General features: G+C 39.3%; 1 protein-coding gene across 2 annotated transcripts in view; it reads right to left on the reverse strand.

Annotated features, from left to right (window-relative positions):
* Nucleotides 1–1,220: 1,220 nt before the first annotated feature.
* ADK (adenosine kinase) overlaps nucleotides 1,221–26,506 on the reverse strand; it is a 278,828-nt gene continuing 253,542 nt past the window's right edge. For both annotated transcript variants that reach the window (XM_084526511.1, XM_084526512.1), the window contains exons 10-11: nucleotides 22,640–22,726; nucleotides 1,221–2,410 (exon numbers count right to left, since the gene is read on the reverse strand). In XM_084526511.1, coding sequence (XP_084382637.1) covers nucleotides 2,286–2,410; nucleotides 22,640–22,726 — 212 coding nt within the window. In that variant the 3' untranslated portion in view covers nucleotides 1,221–2,285. The remainder of the gene's footprint in view (nucleotides 2,411–22,639; nucleotides 22,727–26,506) is intronic.

Here is a 26,506-nt window from a genome sequence, read left to right on the forward strand (position 1 = left end):
GTTACGACTCCCTTCCTTTACATATCCTCCCTTCCTTTTCACTAGTTATGTTGTCTTTTATTTCCATTGTTACAGCAGAAAACATTTACATATTTAAATTCTAATTTAAATAAGACATAATTATCTGTCCAGGATATAGATAAAGTTTTTACGAAAGGAATGGAATGTGTCACTGATACAGAGCAAAGGAACAGCAGATTTAACCACTAGATCATTGGTCTTTCCTTACTGACAGCCAAATTCATGCAGTAAGGATGGTGTGGCATACGTGACCACACATTAAAAGCAGAGACTGCAACACATCCTTCCTCCCCCTCTCAGATTTTCTTGATTAAAATATACTGCATGGATATATCAATTTAAAGGATTAAATGATAACTGTGAGATGTAAAAAATAACATTATTCTGATCAACCCATAAAGGCTGAAGACCACGTACTGTAGCCTCTTTCAGTTTCGTTTTCTCTTACATTTTCACTTCAGCATATTTCTCCCTCTCCCCTATGATAGAATGTGAGAAGTGAAAAGTCCGAAGTTCTTTGAGAGTAGTACTGCTGAAAAACCAGCCAAGTCTAGTTTGCACAAAGCTGTTCACGAGTAGCTCCACAGATAGACAAGGCCTGTGCATGCAATGCTTTTCGCCTAGAAACTGTGAGCCCAAGTTCTTGAAGAACAGTCCATACTCACAGCACAGCGATCTGCACCTGCGATGATAGGGTTCCATGGCCCCATGAGGATTTTCAACTGGTTTGAAACTTCTTGATATACTTGCAGGAATCCCACCAGGTGTCTCTAAGAAGACAGAACGTGTTCTCCTATGCATCAAACCAGGTACTGGGCCAAAGAAAGAAGGGAATCAGGACCACAGCTGTGATTTCTCCCCATGCAATGCACCAACAGTGTGATAACAATAGATCTCTGTGTGTCCCTTGTTCTGCGCTTTACAGTAAAATGTGAAGCCTGACTGTGCAGGCTTACCATTCTTTGATGAACCCTAGCCATTAATTTTTCATCTTCCCCGTGGTATATAAACACAACACTGATGTTCCTTCCTTCCTTCCTTAGTGCTGAGCTCACTCTTGAACATCCACCTGGACACGGAAAGTCATGGATCAAATGCAGAGATCTAACATGTACTGTGGGTTAAGAGCCCTTTTCCTGCTTCTGATTCAGTACGATACTTGGAGGAATGCCGGATTCATAACAATACAAAACCAGGAATTACTGTACGACAATTTTTTTATTTATCGGTATCAAATTACATAGCAAAGTAATGAATGCAGTATCAGATCACCTCTTTGAATACTGTAAATACAAATAAAATCCACCATATTGCTTAATTATCCAAAGTAAATTAAAAGTTTAAAAATGTGCGTTTCAGAGATTCCGTTTGGCATATCCTGTCAATATATCCTGCATAAATATTTCTGTACCTCATTTTCACTATGTGTACCTTAATTAAATACAGCCTCCAGAGAGTTCACATTGAGGAGACAGGATCTAGCTGTATGTTTATTTTCATCAGCAGCTCACACCTCTGTCCTGAAATCACCGCATGTACCTAGCTGCTGGCTCACCTGACAGCCCAATGTGAAGTTACGGCATGGTGACCAGGACCTGCTCTCACGTTAGTGCCAGACCCAAAGTTACTGGCATCAGTGTAAGAACACTGAATGCACGGCACCAGCTTTGGATCACGTTCCTTAAATTACTGACAAAATAGCTACTTGCTTTCATGGAAGCTGGGCTGGATGTGATGTACACTCAAAGCACTTGTACACTCAAACAGTTAAGGAAAATCTTGGGATATTCAAAAGTGGTCTTAACACTACTGTGACTCCACTATACAGAAAGAACTATTCCTGGTTTACAACATTACGTTACACACAAAGTCAGGTTTGTTGATTTCAAGTACGTTGTGTAGGATTTGGTCACAGCTAGATAAAACTAGGTAATTCAATAGAAATATTTTACTGGTGTTAATCAGCAGTGTCATATACGTGGGATTTTCTTTTAAACTGCGTCAAGAGAACATTTTTTTTCCAGATGAATGGGAGAAAAAGCTTCACTTATCACTGTTTCCAAAAGTTAAGACTAGTGAGACATGGTAATGGTACGGAAAGAAACACACCATAGAAATACATATTTTGTTTAGAATAAAATGAACAGAAGTACAGAAGCGTTGATGCAGGTAATTGGAAAGGTGAGGGAAGGGAAGGAGGAAAAATTAGGCAGCGATCCCACGGCGACATGGGAGTTACTGTTGATCCCTCCAATTCACCAGTATCAGTGGAAGTCGGGCTTCTCTGGGAAGGTGCAACCTGAGCGCTTGATAATTACGCTGGCTGCGTAATGTCCAGCTCGGATGCACTCGGTCACTGGCCGGTCGTAGACAAGTTGTGAGAGAAAGCCTAGGAACAAAGCAAGAGAGAGAGAGAGAAGGAAGAAAATGGTTATCTTTTGAGTGCATCAGTTTGTCACGGAGCAGAGCACTGAAATGCTGGCCTAGCTGTGTGTACATGCTTACATGCAGCACTGTGCCTAGGTGACTTGCTGAGTTAGGGTGCTGCTGCTGTTGTTTTTACCTCAAGTCTCCAGTCGGTGGCTTCAAGCAGAATCACAGAATGGTTTCGGTTGAAGGAACCTTAAAGACCATCTGGTTCCAACCCCCCTGCCATGGCCAGGGACACCTCCCACCAGACCAGGCTGCCCAAAGCCCCATCCGGCCTGGCCTTGAACACCTCCAGGGATGGGGCATCCACAGCTCCTCTGGGCAGCGTGTCCTGTGCCTCACCACCCTCACAGCAAAGAATTTCCTCCTAACATCTATTCTAAATCTACCCTTTTTCAGTTTAAAACCATTACGCCTTGCCCTTCCACCACACTCCCTGACAGAGTCCCTCCCAGCTCTCCTGTAGGCCCCTCAGGCACTGGCAGGCCGCAATGAGGTCTCCCCAGAGCCTTCTCTTCTCCAGGCTGAACAACCCCAGCTCTCTCAGCCTGTCTTATAGGAGGGGTGCTCCAGCCCTCTGATTGTCTTTGTGGCCCTCCTCCAGACTTTTCTAATATGTCCATGTTCTTCTTGTGATGGAGGCCCCAGGACTAAATGCAGGCCTCTAGGTGGGGCCTCACGGGAGCAGAGTAGAGGGGCAGAATCCCCTCCCTTGTCCTGCCGGCCCCGCTGCTTTTGATGCAGCCAAGGTTGTGGCTGGCTTCCTGGGCTGTGAGCGCACGTTGCTTGCTCATGACAAGTTTCTTGTTAACCAGCAGCCCCAGGTCCTTCTCCTCAGGGCAGCTCTCAACAAGTAAATCAACAATTAGCATGACTGATGTTTACTAGTGACCTCAAAAGTATTTACCAGTATCTTTGCTCTTTTCCAGAGAGAATCCTGATTCCTCAAATACCTCAAATGCCTCACATATATTTTTAAATAAAACACAGCAGCAGTTTTCCCTACAGCAGAGAGCTCCTTCTGTCCCTACCGGCTACTGCCACAGCCCCACACAACTGTCACCGTGCAGGTTGTTCTCAAAAGAGGGGAAGGCACATAGCAAACGAATGTTACCTATGTTCACAGTTACAGACTTTCATAGAGAAGATAAAGTGAGAACTTTTTACCTGATGAGGAAGCTTAGATGACATCTGTTGCCCTTGATTACGGGAAATTTAACCTAAGACTTGCAAAACAGTGGGCACCCATCCCCATGCTCAGACACCCAAACCAACAGCAAACCATACAGAGAACCAAGCACCTCTCCCAGTCAGGGCACTTGCTTAACTGTTGTAACTAACAAAACCTCTAGCATGCATGGTTTAGAAAACCAGAAATCGCTGGAGCTGAGTGTTTTGAAAACCAGAGTACATCTTTAAATTAATATAAACAAATGGACTCCTAAAAAGGTGATTGTTCATAGGTACTTGGAAATGTTAAGTACAAGTGGTACCAGAAATTTTATGGATTGAGTCTCTTATCTCTGAAACATTTTATCTTGGCTGAAACTTTTGTCATTGAAAGCATGACAGAACTTACGGCAGAGGTGAATATGTTTTTTAAATTTAGAAGAGGTTTCAAGATGTTAAAAGTAAACTTAGTTTCTTATAATTTAAAACTCCACTCTGTCATTCTGGAGGTAATACTTTATTCACTTTTATCCTGTTTTAATGTCTTTCAGATGTATCTCCTTTCCCCATCCAATTGCAGAGGGAAAGTGAGACTTACCCAAGAAAATCTGAATTCCAGTAAGCTGAAATATGTTCTTTTTAGAGCGTTCTAAAGCTTTCATCCACCATTTCAAGTTTCTGTGTCATGCTCTGACAGGTCTTGGGCCTTCACAGTACAAATCTAGCCTTGAAACTATGTAGCTCATTGGTACCAATTTCTGACATACCACAAATTTTGATTCAAAGATAATGTTTTGCTAGCTTTCTTTCAATAGCCGAATACACTTCTGCTGTTCAGCTTGGTTACTAGTGGAAAAAAAGATCCCACGTTAAATTATGATGCTCTCATTCAATCCATGTTCCTTCTCAAAATACTTCCTTCAGTGTGAAACAGAGTATAGTTTTAGAAGATGGCAAAAATATCTTACTCTGTGCAATAATATTGGTTCACTGAAGATTAAAAACCAGGTACATGAAAAATAATGTCACAGATTAACCGAGGATAATACTGGTGAGCAACAGACTCTGTTTTCATGGATTACCAAGCTCTTTCTTGGCTTCTCAGTCATGACTGATGGTAAAAAGCCAAGCTGATAACTGATTTTCTTTAAACTGCACCAAATGGGAAAAGAGTTTGGGGCTTTACATGAAACTACTAAATCTATAAATCAAATGCTTTTCATTGGAAATGGAGGGGAGCATAGAAAACAGGTGTTTTAAATTTGTATGTTTCTGACATCAATACTTTTCTAGAGAAACCTGAACTACATACAAGCTGGAATTTCACAGATATTGACTGACATTAGCTGGGAAAAAATGACTGCTTCACCAGCGAATGTTAAGTCCATAAACACAAGTGGAGAAGACAGGAGTTTTCAGTATACAAAGATGAGAATCTGAAATAGGAAGAAACTGTGCTGTGAGTGCTATCACTGGCGGCAGTCAGGGGATGACAGACAACACAACTGTGGCAGGATGGTCCAGCTGTAATAGCTGGGTAACAGTTGAGAAATTCAAACAGCATGCCTGGCAGAAATCAGGCCATTTCTGAATAACGAGATGAAAATGGTCTGCTCTCCATTAAATTAACATGCATTCTTAGAGGAAACTTTCTTGGATGCGTAGAGAATGTCAATCATTACATTTAAACTGCCTGGGAGGCAGGAGCTTGCCAGTGTGCTTCTGGGTGGTTAAAACTTCAGAGCAAGTTGTAACCGTATGTAAAATGAGGCTGTTAAGACAGTCCCTTTCTGACTCAGTGAGTATAGAAGATGCACTGGGCAGGCCTCCAAAGGCAAACACTCAGCTAGGTTTTGTGCTGAGCATGAGTTCAGAGAGCGGTTTATACAAGAAAGAACAACTGTCCTCTATGTTTATGATCAAGGCATCGAATATATGTGAAGATGAGGAAATAGCAAGGAGCAAAGGACCATAAAACATCAGTTACTTTTCAACAGCAAATAGACTGAGACTGTCACCACCTCCCAAGCTCACAGTAGTCTCAAGCTAGTATATATTTTTTTCTCTTCAGTGCAGCTACTTCTTATTTATTCTGATCTAAGCGAAATCAGAATCAGGTGAAAAAAAATAATCCTGTTCTAATTGCAGATAGAAATGAGAGATCTCTGTGATTTTAGAGTGGTGAAGAAATGACATTAAGTGCAGCTGTCATATATGAGATATGTAGAAACTGTAGAGGGGAGTTTGCCCTCAAACCATTCTCTTGTCTGTTGAGTTTTTCTTAAAAGGTATGTATTTCATAGATGAAATAGAAATAGCAGTATCTGACACAATATCGCATCGAATGACAATACAAACACACATACCACAAACACAGATCTACATCACATACTAAGACTAGGCAGTTGGCAAAGGAGACCCCGAGGGAACACCAGAAAGCACTGCTGTTTGAGCAGAGAAACAAAGAGCTCTGTCGGGTTGGCTGCTTCAGCTGCAGAATGTTCTTTTTAGTTAATGCAGTAAAAAGCAGCATGGTCAGAATGTAGTTTAAAGCTTTCCTCCTCCAGTGTATAAGGTACTCTGATGCAAACCCCATGAGTCACACTCTCAAGGAGGCATGGATTCAGATCTTTTGGTTCCAGCTGAAGAAGTTACTGCCCCATCTGTTTTTCACCATCCTTCTTTGCTGCTCTTGTAGCCTGACTCTCTTGTCAAAATGAGCCAGATTAGCTTTAACAGTGGACTGGTCAATAGTAGGTCTTTGCTAATGTGGTTAATTTAAACTGAAGTGGCATAGGTGAGTACTCAAACAGCTCTACCAGCAAGCAGGATGGTGGAGGGAAGACACAAAGCAGCTAAAGGCTGTAATCGTTTTAAGGTGCCATGACTGGCCATGCAAAAATAGAAGAGAACACTTACTCCATACTCCTACAGTTTCACAGGCAGAAAGGGCAGGATTCATCTTTTATCATGAGTCTGGGCTCACAGAACTAGATTATCCCAACACATACTAAAGTAGATCAGCAGCTATTTCAACCTATGTCATGCCCTGAACTAGTTTCTGGCTATCACTGGAACGGAGTGCAAAAAGCAGCACTGTATTTGGCTACACAAAACAGCCTCATTTCAAATATTTTACCAAAACAACTTCTAGGCACTACTGCCCACTATCTTCTAATTGCAGTGCATTTCTGCACTGCTGAGGTTGTGCATGGTATTACATGCATTACACACTGCACTCTTCACACTAGAACACAAAGACAAGAACAAAACTTAGGAATTTCCCACTTGTCTGCCTCCTGCCCTGACATCCAAAACGTTTATTGTTTATGGAGTAAGAGACGTTTATTGTTGTGGTCTACCTTGACTTCAGCAAGGCTTTTGACACCGTCTCCCACAGCATTCTCCTCAAGAAACTGGCTGCTCTTGGCTTGGACTGGCGCATGCTTCGTTGGGTTAGAAACTGGCTGGATAGCCGGGCCCAAAGAGTCGTGGTGAATGGAGCCAAGTCCAGTTGGAGGCCAGTCACTAGTGGCGTCCCCCAGGGCTCGGTGCTGGGGCCGGTCCTCTTTAATATCTTCATCGATGATCTGGACGAGGGCATCGAGTGCACCCTCAGTAAGTTCGCAGATGACACCAAGTTAGGTGCCTGTGTCGATCTGCTTGAGGGTAGGAAAGCTCTGCAGGAGGATCTGGATAGGCTGCACCGATGGGCTGAGGTCAACTGCATGAAGTTCAACAAGGCTAAGTGCCGGGTCCTGCACCTGGGGCGCAATAACCCCAAGCAGAGCTACAGACTGGGAGATGAGTGGTTGGAAAGCTGCCAGGCAGAGAAGGACCTGGGAGTGATGGTGGATAGTCGGCTGAATATGAGCCAGCAGTGTGCTCAGGTGGCCAAGAAGGCCAACGGCATCCTGGCTTGTATTAGGAACAGCGTGACCAGCAGGGCTAGGGAGGTGATCGTCCCCCTGTACTCAGCTCTCGAGTACTGTGTTCAGTTTTGGGCCCCTCGCTACAAGAAGGACATTGAGGTGCTTGAGCGGGTGCAGAGAAGGGCGACGAAGCTGGTGAGGGGCCTGGAGAACAAGTCCTACGAGGAGCGGCTGAGGGAGCTGGGCTTGTTCAGCCTGGAGAAGAGGAGGCTCAGGGGCGACCTTATCGCTCTCTACAGGTACCTCAAGGGAGGCTGTAGCGAGGTGGGGGTTGGCCTGTTCTCCCACGTGCCTGGTGACAGGACGAGGGGGAATGGTCTTAAGTTGAGCCAGGGGAGTTTTAGGTTAGATGTTAGGAAGAACTTCTTTACTGAAAGGGGTGTGAGGCATTGGAACAGGCTGCCCAGGGAAGTGGTGGAGTCACCATCCCTGGAAGTCTTTAAAAGACGTTTAGATGTAGAGCTTAGGGATATGGTTTAGTGGGGACTGCTAGCGTTAGGTCAGAGGTTGGACTCGATGATCTTGAGGTCTCTTCCAACCTAGAAATTCTGTGATTCTGTGAGAAATGGCAGCTGCAGGATACCCAGTAGGCCATCCTGGTAGGTGTTCAGAGTAGACTGGGATGCCTTTTGTCTCCTACAGGCATGGACAGCCAAGTAACCACCTTCCATCTATACTTACTAAGAACTTCTTTGGAACTGTATCCGGCTAGCCCATGTACTCAGCAACTTCTTACAGAGCTTCAAAGGATGCTGTAAACCTTGCCATGCTATAAAACCCCAAAAGAAAATGTATTCACATAATCACTTCTGTCATCTGGGAATAAGACACCAATAACTATTTTTGGCCCATAATTATTTCTTTTCTGCTCAGTGGAGAAAAGCATCTCTGAAATCACTGCTCTAAAAGGAATGCCTGAAATAATTGAGAGTTAATCTTTACTATCTCCGTCTTCCTTATTACATATGCTCAAAGACGATGTTGATAATTGTTAGGCCTGCAAACAGAATGGGGGACAAAAAAGTCAAGTTGTTTTCTTCCCTTTTGTGCTCACCACCAAATTAACGGTTCCTTAAACCAAGTGCCAGAAGTGGTGCTTGAGCCTCAAAATCCACACCCAAATCAAGGCTTCACTGAAACCAGCTCAAGTCTCTTTGGGGATGTCAATACAACTCTGAAAAGACACAGCAAGACAGTCCTTACTGACACAAAAGGCGTTGTCTTTACTTTGTTATTTTTAAGAGCTGAGTAGCACTTTAAAATCATTAATGGAGAAGCAAATTCATATATTTGTGGCCAGCAAAGTAGACATTTCGGAGACAATTTCACTGAAATGTGATTTCTCTGAAAGTTTTGTTTCCAGATTATCAGTGGTAGTTAGAATGAATGCCTAGCGCTAGTGCAGTTGGAGAGGAATGTAGGAGTCCAATAGCTGAGATTTTACAACAGTTCTGGTCTGCTTCAGTAATGGTTTAACAACACTTAAAAACAGCTTATACTGAAGCCAAATATTTCATTTCAAACTGTACACTTGACAATTAATTTTAATGACTTATAATTACTAATGTTGGCTGGAAATCCATTTATAGCCTCTGACACCCAGCTCGCCCACTACTCGTCTTTCTGCAGTCTCTCTCACGCTTTCAATCTTCAAAAAACGCCCAAGGAAATATTAATGTATTTTTTTAAATGCAAGAGAGAAAATCAGGAAAAAAAGCAACTATCAAATGCATTAATTATGAACAATTACAAGCTGTTAGAGCCCCTCAAAACATTTTTGTTATGTGATGTTCCCAGATAATCCTCCTCTTCCAGGTGAACCCTGAAGCACCTAACACAACCCGTGTTAGCCAGGCCATTTGCCAGCAGAATCGTCCCAGACACAAAACGGATCACAGACAACTGAGCTGTCTCCTCTTTCTTGTATTTAAAGTTTCTACAGAGTAATCTGTGAACTGCCTTTTTAAGCTGGTGTTATTCCACCATAGGGGACAGCCGCAAGCACCTTTTTACACTCTTGTTTGTGCACAGCATTTATCACAGTTGCCTGAGCAGTCTATTTTTAAGTGATCCCACTAGCCTTCCAGGCCAGCAGTGTGCGGAGATACAGTTTTCAAGAAACATTACTCTGGTAATTTAAAGTCTTGTATCTGATACAAGTGAGGTGTTTTTTATTTTTTATTATGTCTTTTAGTGCTGTTGGAGTGGGTTAATGTTGTGGTATCCTGAGTCTGGTCAGTTGTAATCAGGTGGTTAGCAATGCTGGTGCCAAGAGCCAGCCAGCCAGCCTAGATTTTGTAAAAGATGTTGGCATCAGATGATTCGGCAATAGAGTCACTGAACGACTGTATGTCAACATGCTGAGGTTTCTCTTTTTTTTTTTTTTTGATTTTGTGGCAGATGGTGGATATTACAGCCAAGAACTGTGGTAAGCCAGAGGCCCTGCCCATTGCTATCAAACTGAATGTTGGCTATTCTAAATGGAAACATTTTTGATTAAGGGTGGGATTTGGCTTCAGTTTTCATGTATTTTGGCACTGTGGTCTGACACATTAGACTTATGCTATATAAGACAAATTAAATGTAAGCATCTCCCAATATATGATACTTCTTTCAATCTTCACACGCCTAAGTTCTTTCTCTCTCAAGATAGCCTAAGAATTATTCTACATACGCATATTTATACTAGTAACTTCAAATGTATATAGGTACAATCAAGTGCACACAGTAAACAAGTGTCTTTTCCTCTCTTTTTAAATGAGATGGCTCTGTGCTTCTACCGAACTGTAGTGCCAGGCTAATTACAAGTGAGAGAAGAAAGGTTACCAATCCTTTCAGAAACACAGTCATTTAAGATGTATATCTAACAAGTGGCAACCTTGAAATCTTACTGTCACTGAAAAGAACATTAGAAAAGCCTTCCTGACTACACCACTGGAGGAAAGTTTTAATAAAAACTAATTAAACTACAAAAATCCCAAGTGGTTAACTGATTTTAGGGGCTAAATTTCTGGCAATTCTAATTATCCTCTTGTGGCTTCACTTAGTGTTTCACAACCAGGACAGATGACAATGAAAAACTGCTGTTAAATTCATCCTCCCTGACACCATGCTAAGCACTAGCTTCTCCCTCTCCAAGTAAAATCAATACCATGTTTGAGTAAACACGTTTACAGCTTTATTAGGATGTCTCGCTTGTTCTGTAACAGCTACTTGAAGCTGTGGTAACAAATCGACTCAACTCAGTTAAACCTAGAGAGCTGAGTAAGAGGCTCATCAATAAGGTTGTTATAAAAATAAACTGCAGGAGATCAGAAAGCTGGAACAAACAGCCTGGTAAATGTCAATATTTTTACTTCCAGAGAATGACAAAACCATGAGATCACAAATAAAATGTTTCGGAAGTCTATATCTACTCTATTTATAAAATGGTCATGTGCTATACGGGGGATGCACTTCACTGTCTGTGTACCACCTTCTTACATAAACTTCTTATTTTCTAGTCACCAACATGAATACTAAAGCAAGCATATTTTCAGTAAAAGCAGCTAGTATTGTTATTGCTGCCTCTATCCTTCTTGTCTTCTTTATATTTACAAACACCTCCTGAATGCACTGAATTCCTGTAAGGATCATTCAGATGGGTGCATGCCTGCATCTGCCTCAGTCTGAGTTTATACAGTCATTTATGGACACATGCAAATAATGCAACTTTGCATTTACTGGAAGACTGTGAGTAAGTGCAAGGAGTGTTTTCATATCACTTTAGCAGCCATTTCCTGGAATGGAGAGGAGGTGTTGAATACACAAAGCAAAAAAGAGCTCAGCCCCTAATGCTTTAAAGCATTACATGTGGAAAAAGTTAACAAAAGATTCCTGCAAGAATGTAACAATAAAAAAAAGAAATAAAACTCCACTATATCCCTGTTATTCCATTAGGAGTCAATTACTCAAAGCTGAGTATTTTTATTGCATTGCTTATATGATTACCACTGTCTGGACCTTCTGGGCCAGCTCACTGCAGCTTGCAGAGTAAGGTGTAATCGTACTTCCCAGGGCCTGTATAGATGCTTGGGCCTATTGGAGACTCTCTCTGAGGAAAATTTATTGTTTCTTTGATGTCTCTGTGCAAGCAAAAATAGTGTCTGTAGAACTACAGCAGTTTGGTCCTGAAGGCAGTGCAACGGATGGAGAACACTTATGTCCCGATATGGAGCCCACTGAGATTGACTCAAGTTTTCCTTTTGACTTCAACTTCTTGGCCTGTGCCTTCACTGAGTGCTGTCCACTCTTTAAGGAAGAACAGCCCAACAATAGAGGAAAGTGTTTTATATGGTGACACTTTCCACATTACTCATCCTTTGCGGACTCTACTTATAATCTGTGTTACATATCACGTCTATTAAAACTCCCCAGTGCATCTCATTGTCCAGGAACAGAATCATGTCAACTTACAATATGCTACAAGAAAAACATGATGGAAGAAACTGGTATAACAAAATTTTAACTTCTGATGGTCCTACTCTTCATTTTTAAGTCCAGAGGATGAACCTTGGGAAAACTCCTTTTTGGATCAGAATCTGGTGGCTTTCGGCTCGTTTCCAAGAGCCAGGACCAGGAGAAAACGTTTGATAAAACAAAAACAAAATAAAATAAAATAAAATAAAATAAAACCCTCCAAGCTTACAAGGAATAATCAAGACATTGTGTATACCAAATCTTAACACAGGTATTTTCATTGGAAACATCTGTGTCTATCTGGGAAAAACAACAACAACAACAAAAAAAAAACAAACACCTACTTTTCAGGCTGATATTTCTATTTCATTTTTTTTCTAGAAACTTTTCCTAGAAAGTTTAATAGAAGTGTTCTCCAAAAATTAAAATTATCCTTAGCCTTTTTTGAGACAGCAGAATGAAATAAACTTTTTTGTTCTTGTTTTTTTTTTTTTTTTTTTTTTTTTTTTTTTTTTTTTTAATAAGTATTTCAGGGAAATTTCTGAGCCTCAAAACAGATTCTTAGTATTGACATGAAATGGCACAGATTCCTACACCTACTGCTTGGGATATGAGGAAGAGAATTTCACTAATTTCATATAGACATTATGAAATCCTAAGCATAACAAAATGGAATATTATTATTAACCACTATTCAATTTTTAACGCTGTTTGAAAGCATAATGCTTCTGTCATAGTCAAGTACAAAAATGGCTTGAATGGTTGAGATTCATATGCACAAAAGCAAGTAAATTGGAACTTGTGTTTGCAGAGCAACCATACGACAGTAAGGTTTTATTTGCAGGTATACTTTTACTCAATTGAGCCAGCAGTATGCAAAGAAAATCAAAAAGCAACAGCCAATGCAGTAGGAATTACGTGGTAGCTAGACAGCCTATGAATAGCTTGAGTTTTGTGTGCTGAAATAGCCTAGCACAGCATTATATTCCTACTGCTCATATTTTATAGGCTATCACTTAGTATATTTTGCCTCTTTAAATATCTGTTATGGTCCTGGATTGATGCAGATCACCAATAACAGTAATGTCCTTTTAAGTATAAGAGATCAGTGTCAAACCTACAAGCACTGCTACTACCGCTGCTTTCAATTGGGACCATGTCTTTTAATTTTCTTTCCTTTTTATTGCAACCTTGCCATGTTCCCACCTCAAGTATGAGCCCATTTCAGTGCGGGGGAAGTGAAGAAATTATGGGAGAAGTAACTATCTCATTAAATAATAGAGCAAGTTGCAAGTGAGCGAGTATACCACTAACCAATACCACATCCTGAGAAGTGCCTTTATGATCAGTGTCAGTCTCCATAACGCCAAACCAATTCATATCAGACATGAAATAGATAACATATTTCAGTGTATTTTTGTATTTCATTGTGTGTTTTATTTCCTGTGAATATAGCATCAGCTTAATCTGACACATAATTTCTTAGGGGACTGCATCCTGCCCTGATTCCCAGGGGAATGTTCTTGATGATCCAATCTGACTAGTGCCTCTGTCTCTACTCAGAATACATTAAAATAACACAAAAATATTATCAACAGTCTGAGAGCAAGGTAATAATAACTCATTAAAGTCATTTCTAACCTTCCACATGAACATTTTCTTTATCATTACATGATTTTCTAACACATGACACATTAACATAAAATGAAATGTTATGAGGATAGGGGTAGTAGGCATGACAAAATATTTTAAACGGTGATGATTTGCTTTGAGGCGTTAAGTCAATTTGTAATTGTCCCATAGCTATTACAGCAAAAATTGGAACTTTATAATTGGTTTTGAAAATCTATTTTTAACACAGTAGGCTTGTTTTGAAAATGTACACAGCCTATTCAATGCTTGCTTCTCACAAAGCAAATCCAGAATGTCTCTGATTTTACGGTGAGGTAAACTAGGCATTTAAAACCCAAATATTAATCCTCTTGCTGCACACTATGGCTCCCTTAGCACTGCCAATGTCACTGACAGGCAAAGAGACACGACAGCTAGAAGGATCAGGTCCTGCTTCAGTCTAATTAGAAACTTCCGAGGCTTTTTAATTCCACTCAGTGGTCCTTATAAAGGGCTCTCTCGTACATTTCATTGGAAAAAAAAAAAAAAAAAAGACAGCAAATATACTAATATTTTGCTTTACAGTAATTCTATGTATTTTTCTGGATTGTCTTTATATTGCATAGGTGAAAATGAGAATTACTGTATTGATAAAAATAAATATGCAATAAACTTATTAAAATGAACAGTTAGAAACCTACATAATGGTAGCAATTAAAAAAAATGTACATTACACCGGAACAACATTTGTTACAAGTTTTACATATAATACCAACAAAGAAGAGTATATTACTTCCAAAGAAATAATTTTGAATGGGATTGGCAAATAAATTAAGTAGGGAATTAAACAGAAAACTGTAATACACTGTGTTTTTTCTGAGTGATACCAGTTTTTGTGGTTTTGTTCAAGTAGTTGCAATTCAAACTGTGGTAAACTTCTAAATTGTGCCAGTATCAATGTTGAAATGACTAGCGACTGGCTACAATATTGATCAGAATAACAATGTGCCTCTAGCTGAGACTGAGCAAAGTCAGCCAGGAAAGTATAATCTGGTAATTTTCTAGTTTGTAGAAGATCAGTTATAGAGATAACGTGACCCTCTAACAGCCTAGCTTTAGATGTGATATTTATCTGAGAGAATTAAGGATTCCACACATGGGCGGTAAGTCATGAGCATGTTGACAAGTTCTCCTCTAGCAAGCCAAGATTGATACCCTATCTGCAGCTCAGCTATTATACTCATGTATGCTGTTTATAAAACAGGAGTATTAAAGATGGGCAAAATGGGCTGTCAGTCAAAATGCGGATGACATTAACAAGGTATTTTTATTTCAAAGCTTCATATCTCATCAGCCATGATCTCAGTAACAACAGGATTGCTCAGAAGCAATTAGCCACCCATGTTGTATAAATGAAGACTAAGAGTGCTGATTTTTGTTAAAACATTTATCTTTACTTCAAAGAAAAGACAAAACGATGTAGTATCCCCTCTTCTCTTTGCTCATGAAGATAAATTTTATAGCAGAAATAAGCCATAAGAAATAACATATACATATATATCTAAATGCTATTACAAAAAAAAAAAAAAAAAAGGAAATACCCCTCACTCCCAGCTGGCAAATAAAATTGCCTCGCAGGGTTTTGGAGTTATCAGAAGGTAGTACTTCACAGCAGTGATATTTCATCCACTGTATTTCTCTCCATCAAATGTGATTAAAAATGATGACAACTTCCCAAGGTATTTTAAACAAATACAAAAACCTTATACAAATTAAAGACCATTTTAAGCAAATTAAGTAGCTTCTGGTATCACACTCCTGTTGTTTATTAAAGAACTACTCCTAGTTCCTTGAACTCCTATTACAACAAATCTAGAATTTTGCAGGAGTGCCAAGTACAGGAGGGAGGGCAATGCTTACAACAGAGATTCATACAGAGCTGAAAAGACAACAAATAAGAAAAGTATTTCATTCCTCTGCAATGCTTTCAGTGAAAACAGATTTTTTTTTTCACAATTTTAGACAGTCCTATACATCCATTAAGGAGTTTTACTTTTAATATAGTCACAAGCTCACTCATAATTTAGTAATCTGACATACCGTTTTAATCACCAGTCTCTGCTGTCTACATTATCACATCTATTTGTCATTTTTTGCACTCCTGGTATAACCATATAGCAACTATCCATAAGAATGTATTTAATTTCTCACACACATGCATCTACCCACCCAACTCCTTTACTTGAAATACCTATGAGACTTATTAGACAAAGCCATGAACACAGTCCACCTTTGCCCTATACCAGATTTATTGTGAGTAGATGGAACTCTCACTGTATAAGCTTCAATTTTTAATTCAGTCAGCTTCTACGCTTTAACCATCAACACTACCTGCAGAAGACAACTGAGGCAGATTTTCAGAGAAGCAGGAAATGGCAGCAGGGTCCCTAATTCTTATAGTTTAAAAGTTATGGAACCACAGCACAACTGAGGTTGGAAGAGACATCCAGAGGTCACTTGCTCCAGCCTGTGGCCATCTAGGTGATTTTTTAACTTAAAGATTCTTGGATTCCTTCCATAAATGATAAATTCTGCAGAACAACAGGAGAAGAATTACAAGAGCAGATTTAATTTATTCAATTTTTATTGATGTTATACTTGTTCAAATCCACTGGATTCAGTGAAGGTATTTCAAAGTTATACTAAAGTTCTTCAAAGTTTACTGAAGTGCCTTGAAAATAGAACCAGACTTTTTTTAAAAACAAAACAAAACAAAAAACAAACAAGGTTTCTTGAATCAAACCTATTAGTAGAGGAATAATGAACAGCAATTATTCTGTGCACTGTGGATTCTTTGCAAGCCTATCTTCCTATTTCTTGTAGTGTGTTTTCACAATGTATATACGTATTTACATAATATCATTGAAGAATGTTTCACATTAGGGGTAATATTTTAACATTTCAATAATGTAGAAATATACCACATATTACTTAACTCTGAAAACAAAGCTGGATGCCACTCTATAGAAAATCATTTGCATTTAGCTTACAAAAGCAGACTAAAATTTGAACAATGTGATGACCTTTAGGCAAACTCTGAGGAGTCCAAGGTCTTTATCTAATTTGTAGAGGCATTTAGATTAAGATAGAAAAAATATTGTTTAGGATTAACCTCTGTATTAAAGCTGAGGGAATGACTTAGTTTAGTCAGTTTGGCAATAGAAATGTAAACAAAAGGAGGAAAATATCTCCACTAAACCCTCAAGTCTCTAAAGAGAAGATGAGGATGCAACGAGGCACACTTGCTCAAAAACACTTATGAAAGTAGACAAGTCCTCTTTTGTTGCTATCCTTGTCTTCTATCAGAGCAGCTCTCTGATAACTGAGACAGAATTTGGCCACCTCATAAGATTTACACTAGGTTTCACAAGAGAAAGAGATAACTGCTTCTTCTGTAAGCATGTGCACCAAAAAATTTCTCAGCGTGGCTTTCAAACTTTAGATAACAGCCTTATGAAATTCCTCTGTACATGAAAGCTGCCAATGGGATTTTAAATTGACAGGTGGTTTGAGTTGTTGACTCAGCTTTGGTACCAAATCGCTATCAGCTTGTCTTTGGCATTGTACAATGCTTAATGAAGAGCTCCTTATATCTAAGGATTTTTTTTTCGTTGAGAATGGTATAATATCTTTATAGCATGGTGCTAAGTAATATACGCTTACTGTGATCATTCTGTCACTGTGTCATTACACTACTTGAAAATGATTTGTGGTTACACTTCATACTTCAGTACTTTTCATGCAGTATATAACTAAATCATAGCAGATTACAACGTCAATATATTTCTATTGACAGAACCTGAAAAAAAGCATTGATTTTACACCTTCTGCTATTCATTTATTATGGATTCTTGATCCAATTCCACTTAGAGGCAGAGATTTTGCAGGGAACAATGACAGCTATTATCAGAAAAGATTCTTATTGTTTTCACTGGTTACGGTGGCAGTGACAAAGAGGAGTCCAAACAGAAAGCAGACTTCACTATAGCTAAAGAGAGCAGGATAACATAAGGGAAAACACAGGATGTTAAAATTGTCTGTGTTTCAGTATGTTTACTGCCGTTAAATATACTCTGATTAACATTATTGCAGAGGTTCAAAATGGGGCTGACTAGCAATAAATAAATGGTAATTTAATGAGTAACAGAATGTTCCACAAACTCTACAAAATAAGGCTGTAATTCCATTAAGAGAACTCTTGTGTCATAAGCCAGGTCAGCGAAGCTCAAGTGATTTGTCAATGTCCTCAGAACCCGGAGGTGGACTTGCAACTTTAATTTATGAGTATCTCAGGGATTTGTAACTGAAAAATCTGTGGCACCCCTGAAATCCATAGAAGGTGCTGAGATGCTACAAAGTAAATCATTACTGTTTACACTTCTAAAAGGTAGTAGTGTTGTTGAAAAGCAATAAAGGTAGAATTCCATTAGTGTTGTTTAGAGAAGTATATTTAGCATAAAGCTACCTGCAGCCATTTTAAAGCCTGATTTCTCATTCATGCACTGCACCAGCCTGAACGGCAGGTGACTTGATGCCTGTGGTAAGAGGCAAGAAATTCAGAGATATTCCTGGTGCCAACTTAATAAAATCACATTTCAACTGAAGAATGAAGTTTATTTTTTGTTGCTTGCTGTTGGATTAAGCTAGTTCTCCTTAGAGGCCAGCAGCTTCAAGTGTGGAACTGCTCAGCTCATGAATCAGTTCACAGAGCTAAAAGTGCCCAGAAACCTTTTATCTTTAAACTTTTTCATGACTTTTAAGTTTAATGACTGTCAGATAGGTTCTAGAAAAAACAAAACAAATCAAACCACCAGATTCCTTATTTTCCACTTTCACATGGAGAAATACATAAGGAGTGACTTGCCAAGTTGGCATAATTGTCGAGATGGAATTTCCTTACAAAATGTGAGTTAAACCTCTGGAAGAGAGTGCCTCAGTGAAAGATCTTTCAAAATACGATAAAGCCTAACAAACCTGACCTTTTCATGTAAAATAAAACCTGCTTGATGGGGTTAGTTCTCATTATATCCCACATTTTCCTCTCAGCCAAGACACCATGTGCCAACAAAACCACTGCTCACTCATATTAATATACCAATTTCAAAAGCTTCCCAGTATGGGAAAGCTTTGCCAGGGCACTCTTGTTCTGTACTGTTTGAATGAAGGACTGTGTTTCTAGGAGAGTATAGTATAACAATGAGTGCATGTTTAAGTTAAAGGATGAACTTCAGAACACTTTACTACAAGGATACTAAAATCAAAATATTGTATCTAGAATCAAAGAATAGCCTGAGTTGGAAGGGACCCACAAGGATCATTGAGTCCTACCTCTGGCTCCACACAGGAGTACCTAAAAATTAAATCATGTTTTTGAGAGCAATGTCCAAACGCTCCTTGAACTCTGTCAGGCTCGGTGCCATGACCACTGCCCTGGGGAGCCTGTCCCAGTGCCTGACCACCCTCTGGGAGCAGAACCTTTCCCTAACCCCCAGCCTGACCCTCCCCTGTCCCAGCTCCATGCCGTTCCCTCGGGTCCTGTCACTGTCCCCAGAGAGCAGAGCTCAGCGCCTGCCCCTCCGCTCCCCTCCCCTCGTGAGGGAGCTGCAGGCCGCCATGAGGCCTCCCCTCAGCCTGCTCTGCTCAGGGCTGAACAAACCCAGGGCCCTCAGCTGCTCCTCGTATGTCTTCCTTTCTGGACCCTTCACCATATTTGTAGCCTTCCTTTGGATGCTCTCTAATAGTTTTATGTCCTTTTTATACTGTAGTGCCCCAAACCGCACACAGTGCTCGCAGTGAGGCTGCACTAGTGCAGTGCAGAGAGCAGAGCAGGACAATCCCTTCCCTCAGCTGGCTCGTCACGCTGCGCCTGATTCACCCAGGACACATCTGGCCCTTCTGGCTGCCAGGGCACACTGGTGACTCATGTTCAACTTGCTGTTGACCAGAAGCCCCAGATCCATTTCTGCAGGCCTGCTCTCCAGCCTCTAACCCCCCAGTCTGTACCTATAGCCAGGGTTGCCCCATCGCAGGTGCAGAATCCAGCACTTGCTCTTGTTGAGCTTCATATGGTTGGCAATTACCCAGCTCTATAATTTGTCAAGATCTCTCTGCAAGGCCTCTCCAACCTCAACGGAGTCAACAGCTCCGGTACTCAGGTACTGTTGCCTGGGTAGTAAGAGATTGATAAAAACCTCAGTCAAAGAAAGAAACCAGGAAAACCCTGAAAATAATATATAAGCTTTACATTATGAAAGTTCTGTCAGAACTAAAAACACTGCATCTGGCACAATGCTAGAATCAACAGAAGATACATATGTTAACTAGTAATACCCACATTACGGTGTAGGGCTTTCTGGTAAGGAGACAATAAAGAACTTTTCCTGTTGCAAATACATACTTTGAAAACACATGAAAAGTGTGATATAGATAAAATACAGACATTCCCCCCAAATGAAACACAGACCAAATCAAAGCCTATCCAGTTCAGTATCCCATTTCCTACATATGGGAAAGAAAATTAAATGCCTCCATGAAGAAGGAGACCACAGTATGTAAGACTAGAATCAGCTGTGTACCTAGACTGTTATGACTCCCAAATCTCCCATCTGGACTAAGCTCAGGAAAATCTGTTCTCTGAGGAGAATAAATGACCAATTTATTATTTATGGGGTGACAGCGGAGAACTAAGATAGCTCAGAAGCTAATGGAAGAAGTGTGAGTATTCAAAAGCTCATGTTGGTTTCTGAGTCATAGCAGAGTGAAATATGGTGCAAGAAGAACCTAAGCTCCCATACCAATATTCACATAAGGACTTAACTGCAATGAGAATTCAGAAATTTGCATCTGCTGAGCCAAATCCCTTCACAGAGGAAAAAACAGCTGTGCTTCTTTCCTTATCTGTTACGGTAAGAGGGAGAACTGTACAATGCCATGCTATATTAGACTCATTGCACTTGAACGCTATACAAAAAGCATCCAATGATGCCTAAGTGCTATTTGTAGGGGAAGTGAGGAAAATAATCCATGTCCATAAACAGTAATACAGGACTTATGTTCTAATTTCCCCCAAATACACTGAAGCTTGTTGTCTCCATGCAGGTTATCTCAACAGCCTTAGGAAGAGAAAGGGGAGTTGATCTTTCAGAAAAGCCATTCTCTTTACTTTCTTCCCAAATTTAGCATTTTTCACATTGTTTTCCCTCAAACTGCTGAAATCCACTGTTAGACACTTAGAGAAAGCAATATCACAACTGATCCAAGACTACCCTGACCAGGTATGCCTGAACTCCCTGGAAGGGAGCAATTTGGAATGGGGTCTGATTTGGCTTCTATCAGCCAGTCCATCCAGTACATTCTGAAAAATTACTGAAGTCAACGTTTTAGCTTTCTACAGAAAAACAGCAGCTAAGGCAGTACTAGGGAAAAGGAAAGGTTATGAGAGACCAGACAGTTCTTAAAGCCTGACCAGTCATAACAGTCTTCCTGCAGCTAAGTTAGGGAAGAAGCAGGACTATTAAAAAACCATCAAAGTCCTGATTTCCATATAATGCCTAAAATCTGAAGAAATGAAAATAAATACAATCTGAGATAAATGTGGCAGACATGAAAACCTGCTTCCTGCTGAGGCAAAGCTTGGTTGGTGTCTACCATATTGACCACCTGAGTACTACCCTGTGTTATTTTATTTTTAGGATCTGAAAACAAAATAGGCAAGATCTTTTCTGTTTTCATGGCAAGACAGCAACCTACTGACACAGCTGATACACAGAGCACATGTATACGGGGATATGCCCTTGAAGATCTAATTTATGTTGATAGTCACTGTTGCTGGTTCAAATTTAGTCTTTATTTGTCATTTTCAATTGTTCCTAAATCACAAGTATGCATTAAGAGGTGTATGAATAACATGACCTAACATGTTTTCCTCTATTCCTGCCCTTCTTGATTCATGAAGCACCAAGGCAAATGAGTAATAACATTCCTATTTTCAGCCAGATTTAAGCATATACTGAAAATGTATCATAGGTTTAAGTGATGTATTGAGTAGGGATGGAACTATTCACATTCTTAAGATTAAGCTTATTTTGAATACCTTCTTCAAGTGGGACTCAATTCTGAAGCTTTAATTTGGGTAACACGCTGCTTGTTATCCCCTTCATAGCTACAAGACTGAGCCCTGCATTTCTATTTACAAAGTCTCTTTGGTAATGTTTCCAGTAAATTAGTGACTAATGGAGCTCCTTAAAGCTGCTGTGTTCTGGATATCAGAGTCTTCAGGATGCAATAGTGCATCACAGAACTACATGTATGAAGGTTACAATGAATGACAGAACTTTTGGATTAGATTGTTTTTTGGCTTATATTGAATCGTTTTAAAACACAGGCATAGACATAACATCCTCTTTTTTTTTCCTTAGAGCTTATGCCAAAAAAAATAGTAAGTTTGCAAATGGATATTAAGCAATGCCAGATATTTTCTGGGTTTGTTTTAACAAATTAACCCTTTGTGTTCTTTTTTGATGTCCAAATAATTGTATTGGAAGCAGATGTTCTACCAAAACCGACATGATCAGAAGACATTATGCTCACTTATTAACATACTGTTTAATATTCACTACAACCTGTTTTAAAGAACAACAATGTGTTAACATTTAAGCCAGGAGGGATTTCTGTACACTATATAGTACTTGATGCAGCTTGTTTATGCAACAGTCTGACAGATACAATTAATCTCATGAAAACGACCAGAGTATAGCATAATGGCATATCATCTTTAAAGTAATAGAACACACTTTCCCTTTGAAAATCAGAACTTAATTGAATCCCGTAAGTTCAGAATGCAAAGAAAAGCTCTAAAAGAATGAAGTTAATTCTGTGGGATAGTTGAATGAAAAAATGGTAGATTTTATACAGAGAATAATAGGACAATCTCCAAATAAGAGTGAAGAAAGAAATACCTCCAACAAATGCATCTCCAGCTCCATTGGTATCCACGATTTCACTCTGATCACTCACCAACACAGGGAAAGTAGTTACTTCATTTGCTATAATGCAAAGAGAGAAAAAAATATCAGCAGCTTACAAATATGACGTAGAAAAGCACAACAAACAGTGAAAAAAAAAAAAACAAAACTGAAGCTCTGATTCTATAATACAACATAGTAATTTGGACAAAAACAGATTTGGTTTATAATAATAATAATCTGCAATGCAGTATTTTTGCAGAGGGATATGGGAATACATTTGATCAAGCTATTTGTTGTGGACATTTTCATTAATTACTTTTAGTCTCATTCCTTTTCTTTATCTCCTAATATTAAGGGCAAGAGAAAAGAACTAAACTGGGAGGAACAACATAAAACACATGGGCATATGGACAAGACTAAGAAAAGCTCATCCTGCCAAAAACAGTGCTTCTTATTAGTTGCAGAGAGGTGATATAGTCTCCAGAATAGCCAGTCTGAGCCTCCAAAAGTTTCAAAGAAATTTCTATATTGCAAAAAACAAAACACACGCAAACTAGCTAAAGTAAAACTGTGAAACGAAGAGCAGGAACTACTGTATATCAGACTGCTCTCAAATTACATCTTTTTAAAAAACACATATATGCAAGAAGCCTTGCAACTCTCCAGCTGACTAGATTTGGCTTCAGGATTTCAACGACTTCATTCTCTTCCTTATTTCTTTTTAAAAAAGTATGTCCTTCTCTGCAGCTCCCTGCCCTCTACTGGCACTCGTTAAACCTATTGCAATAGGTGGATACTCAGCATCTTCACCTCAATTCACTGCCACACCACAGTTCAACATAATTACACCACTTAGGTATGATAACTTTAGAGTTCGAGGGTTATAAATTTAATATATGCCACTAATTAATCAGCTATGGCTTTCCAGGTGGTAATGTCATAATGACGTGATAAAAATATAATTACCACCTTGTCACAATACCTTGTTAAAGTGTAAATTACCCCTGTAACAGAGCCAATGGAAGTTCTGCCTCTGGTAGTCAGTATGCATTAAACTGTCTCAGAGCAAACAGATTGTCCTTTGGCAGACAGCAGGAATTAAAAAAAGGGGAGGGGGAAGAAAAGCCTGTCAACCAGTGAAAATGAAAACCATCAGAGCTGTCATCCTTTAATTTTTAGTAAAAATAGAAATAAAACGGGAAATAGATCCTCCTGCAGCTATAAGCTGGAGACAAGTAGCTTCTTCACTGTCCAGCAACAGAGCAGATCATAAAAATCGCTCTCACATTGACATACACAGTAGCAAACAAGGAAACCTAGTTTGGGAAGCATATAAAGAATTCACAGTCTCAAATCAGGCAAGTCTGCGTATGCTGCAGAGGTACCAGAAGGATCCTGGTTTCTGTGAAATGCAGTGTATCAGCTCTACTGCTCTTCACCATCTGCTACTAAGTGAACCAGGCAGATATAATGATGCTGCCTCCAGAGGGAACTGTTGGCTGGCCCACCAGGAGGGGAGGGGAGGGGAGCATTAGCAACAACCATCCATGAGAGGCGAAGGAAAAAGGGTAATGAAAACCATAAGATGAATATTCCAATTAAAGAACAGGTTTCAGTCAGTTCTCAGTGCATCCTGCTCTCTAGACTGTTAAGAAAGCTACTTAGAAATCTACTTTAATGCTGTATTGTACTCTTAAGATAGCCTTCAAAAGTGATGTTTTTTAGTAATTTTAACAGGATTCATTTGAATTGGAAATCAAGAAAGAGAGGTCTTATATTAAACTTTACCAGGAGAGCAGAGTGTATTCATCCATTTCATAAGGAGGTGTATATGATTGGCTCTAGATAATGCTAAAACAACGAACAAAGTGATAAATCTGTTGAAGACACTTTGTAATAAACTAACCTGCTTGGGCACACACAGATGTTCTACGTTAAATACATAGCAGACACTTGCATATGCATACAAATGCATGTGTTTGGGCACAGAGAATGAACAATGCACGGGCATTATATTTTGACTGCTGTAAATGCGTCTTGGCATCAAACAAAACTCTCCGTTTAAGAAAACTTCCACAGATGAAAGTTCACACTATCATCTTTCTCCTCTCTTTTTCCTCCTCCGTCTTGACTCCTTCACTCAGCTCCCTCTAGTACATTCAGGTGAGTATTGCACTGTGAGCTCTTATTTTACTCTTTTTGCAGTGGATGTAATTGTAAGTAACTGAATTGGTCTAAAAACCCAAACACATCAATGACTTCTGTTGATATGAAAGTAATCTTTTTTTCTGCCCTGTCTGCCATCTCTACCTGGACCACACATTCCATCTCCCTTTTTCTATAACATTACCTATTTCAAGAGAGGTAATAATCTTATATTTTGAAATACTGAAGTTTCAGAAGCAGCTGACATGGCTTTGGAGCACATAATACATGATAAAGGTATTACCACCTGCACATATTGCACACATCCAAGATAGTAAATTATCTTTCTTTAACCTTATGAGAACTTCTACTAGCATAGTAGAGTCTACTGTAAGCTAACAATAGTTAACATATGGAAAGATAGAACAAATACTGAGTTTTTTTCTTTGCTTCACAATAAATGAAGTCACTTAGAATTAAGGCTGCCATTAATTTACCTTGCAATGTCTGTGTAATAGGATAAAAATAGCTAGCATCTTTCACTGATCTGTGTCTTGTAACAACTAGGCACAACAGGGTGAATTAAGATGAAGCACAAGTCTCCATTCTGAATATCCTTGCTTTTGTGACTTTAATGTTACTTTAACTTCATTTCTGTATGTGATCTATTATTTTGTAAAACGCTCAAATCCATCATGGTAAACATAAAGACACCTTGGCTAAGTGCATTGGTCATCAGTGGCCTTGCATCTCTAAGTCAGTTCTGATTTCATTTATCATTCTGAGAGCTTATGAAATAAAGAGTAATTACATAAGTGTTTTGAAATCCAAGTGCTGCTCCTCTGGGCATAAAATCCAATGTTCTATTTTTAAGCAACAAATATCTTCTCTGGTAAACACACTCAGATACAACACATTCCAGTTTGGTATCGTTTGCTGAAAGCCCAGAATGGGAAGTGTAAATTGCAAAAGGGTGTGTATAATTAGGGAAGTTTTAGTAACAAGCATTAATGAAATCTTAAATCTTGTGACTTTGATTCAGCTCCCTCACTGACTTTACACTGCTGAGGAGCTCAGCTGCTTTAGAATGATTTGGAAATAATCAAAAGTTGATGTACTAAATTCATAGGCTGAAGAAAATATTCACTGATAAATCAGAAGGAATCATCTCACTGGTAAATTTAGTTATTGCTAATTTGCTGCATTATTTACGTAAAGATGTGAAATCTATCTTTGTTTTCCTCAGGCAAAAATATGCACTAGCATATCTGGCTTAAGACATTTTCGTAGGTAAAACAGTCTGGAGAGATGATAATTGGGGAACATCACTAACCGAAAAGCAGTGCTCCCACCATCCTGGTACATTTAACCTCCCAGCTGAACACAAACCTTTTTCACGATGTTAACTGAAACAATCGGATTCTGATGATAACTGCAAATACTACAGGTCTGTCTTTAAACCAAATTAGAATCACAGACTACACGTCTACTCTTAGTACAGTAATAAACACCAGCAAGCAATCATTACATCCAATTAGGCTGAGTACTTTCCTTAACTGGGTCATTTACCAGTCTCTCTTGCTCTTAAAAGTAGATTAAATGTGTAAACTTACATTTAATTACCTGTAACAGAACTCTTATGGGCAACATGTTAGAGTGTCCATAATTTTGTATTAAAATAAAAGTAAGAAGGGAGTCCTAAAATATATACAA

The sequence above is a fragment of the Aythya ferina genome, assembly GCF_964211825.1.
Source record: "Aythya ferina genome assembly, chromosome: 7".
Lineage (NCBI taxonomy): Eukaryota > Metazoa > Chordata > Aves > Anseriformes > Anatidae > Aythya > Aythya ferina.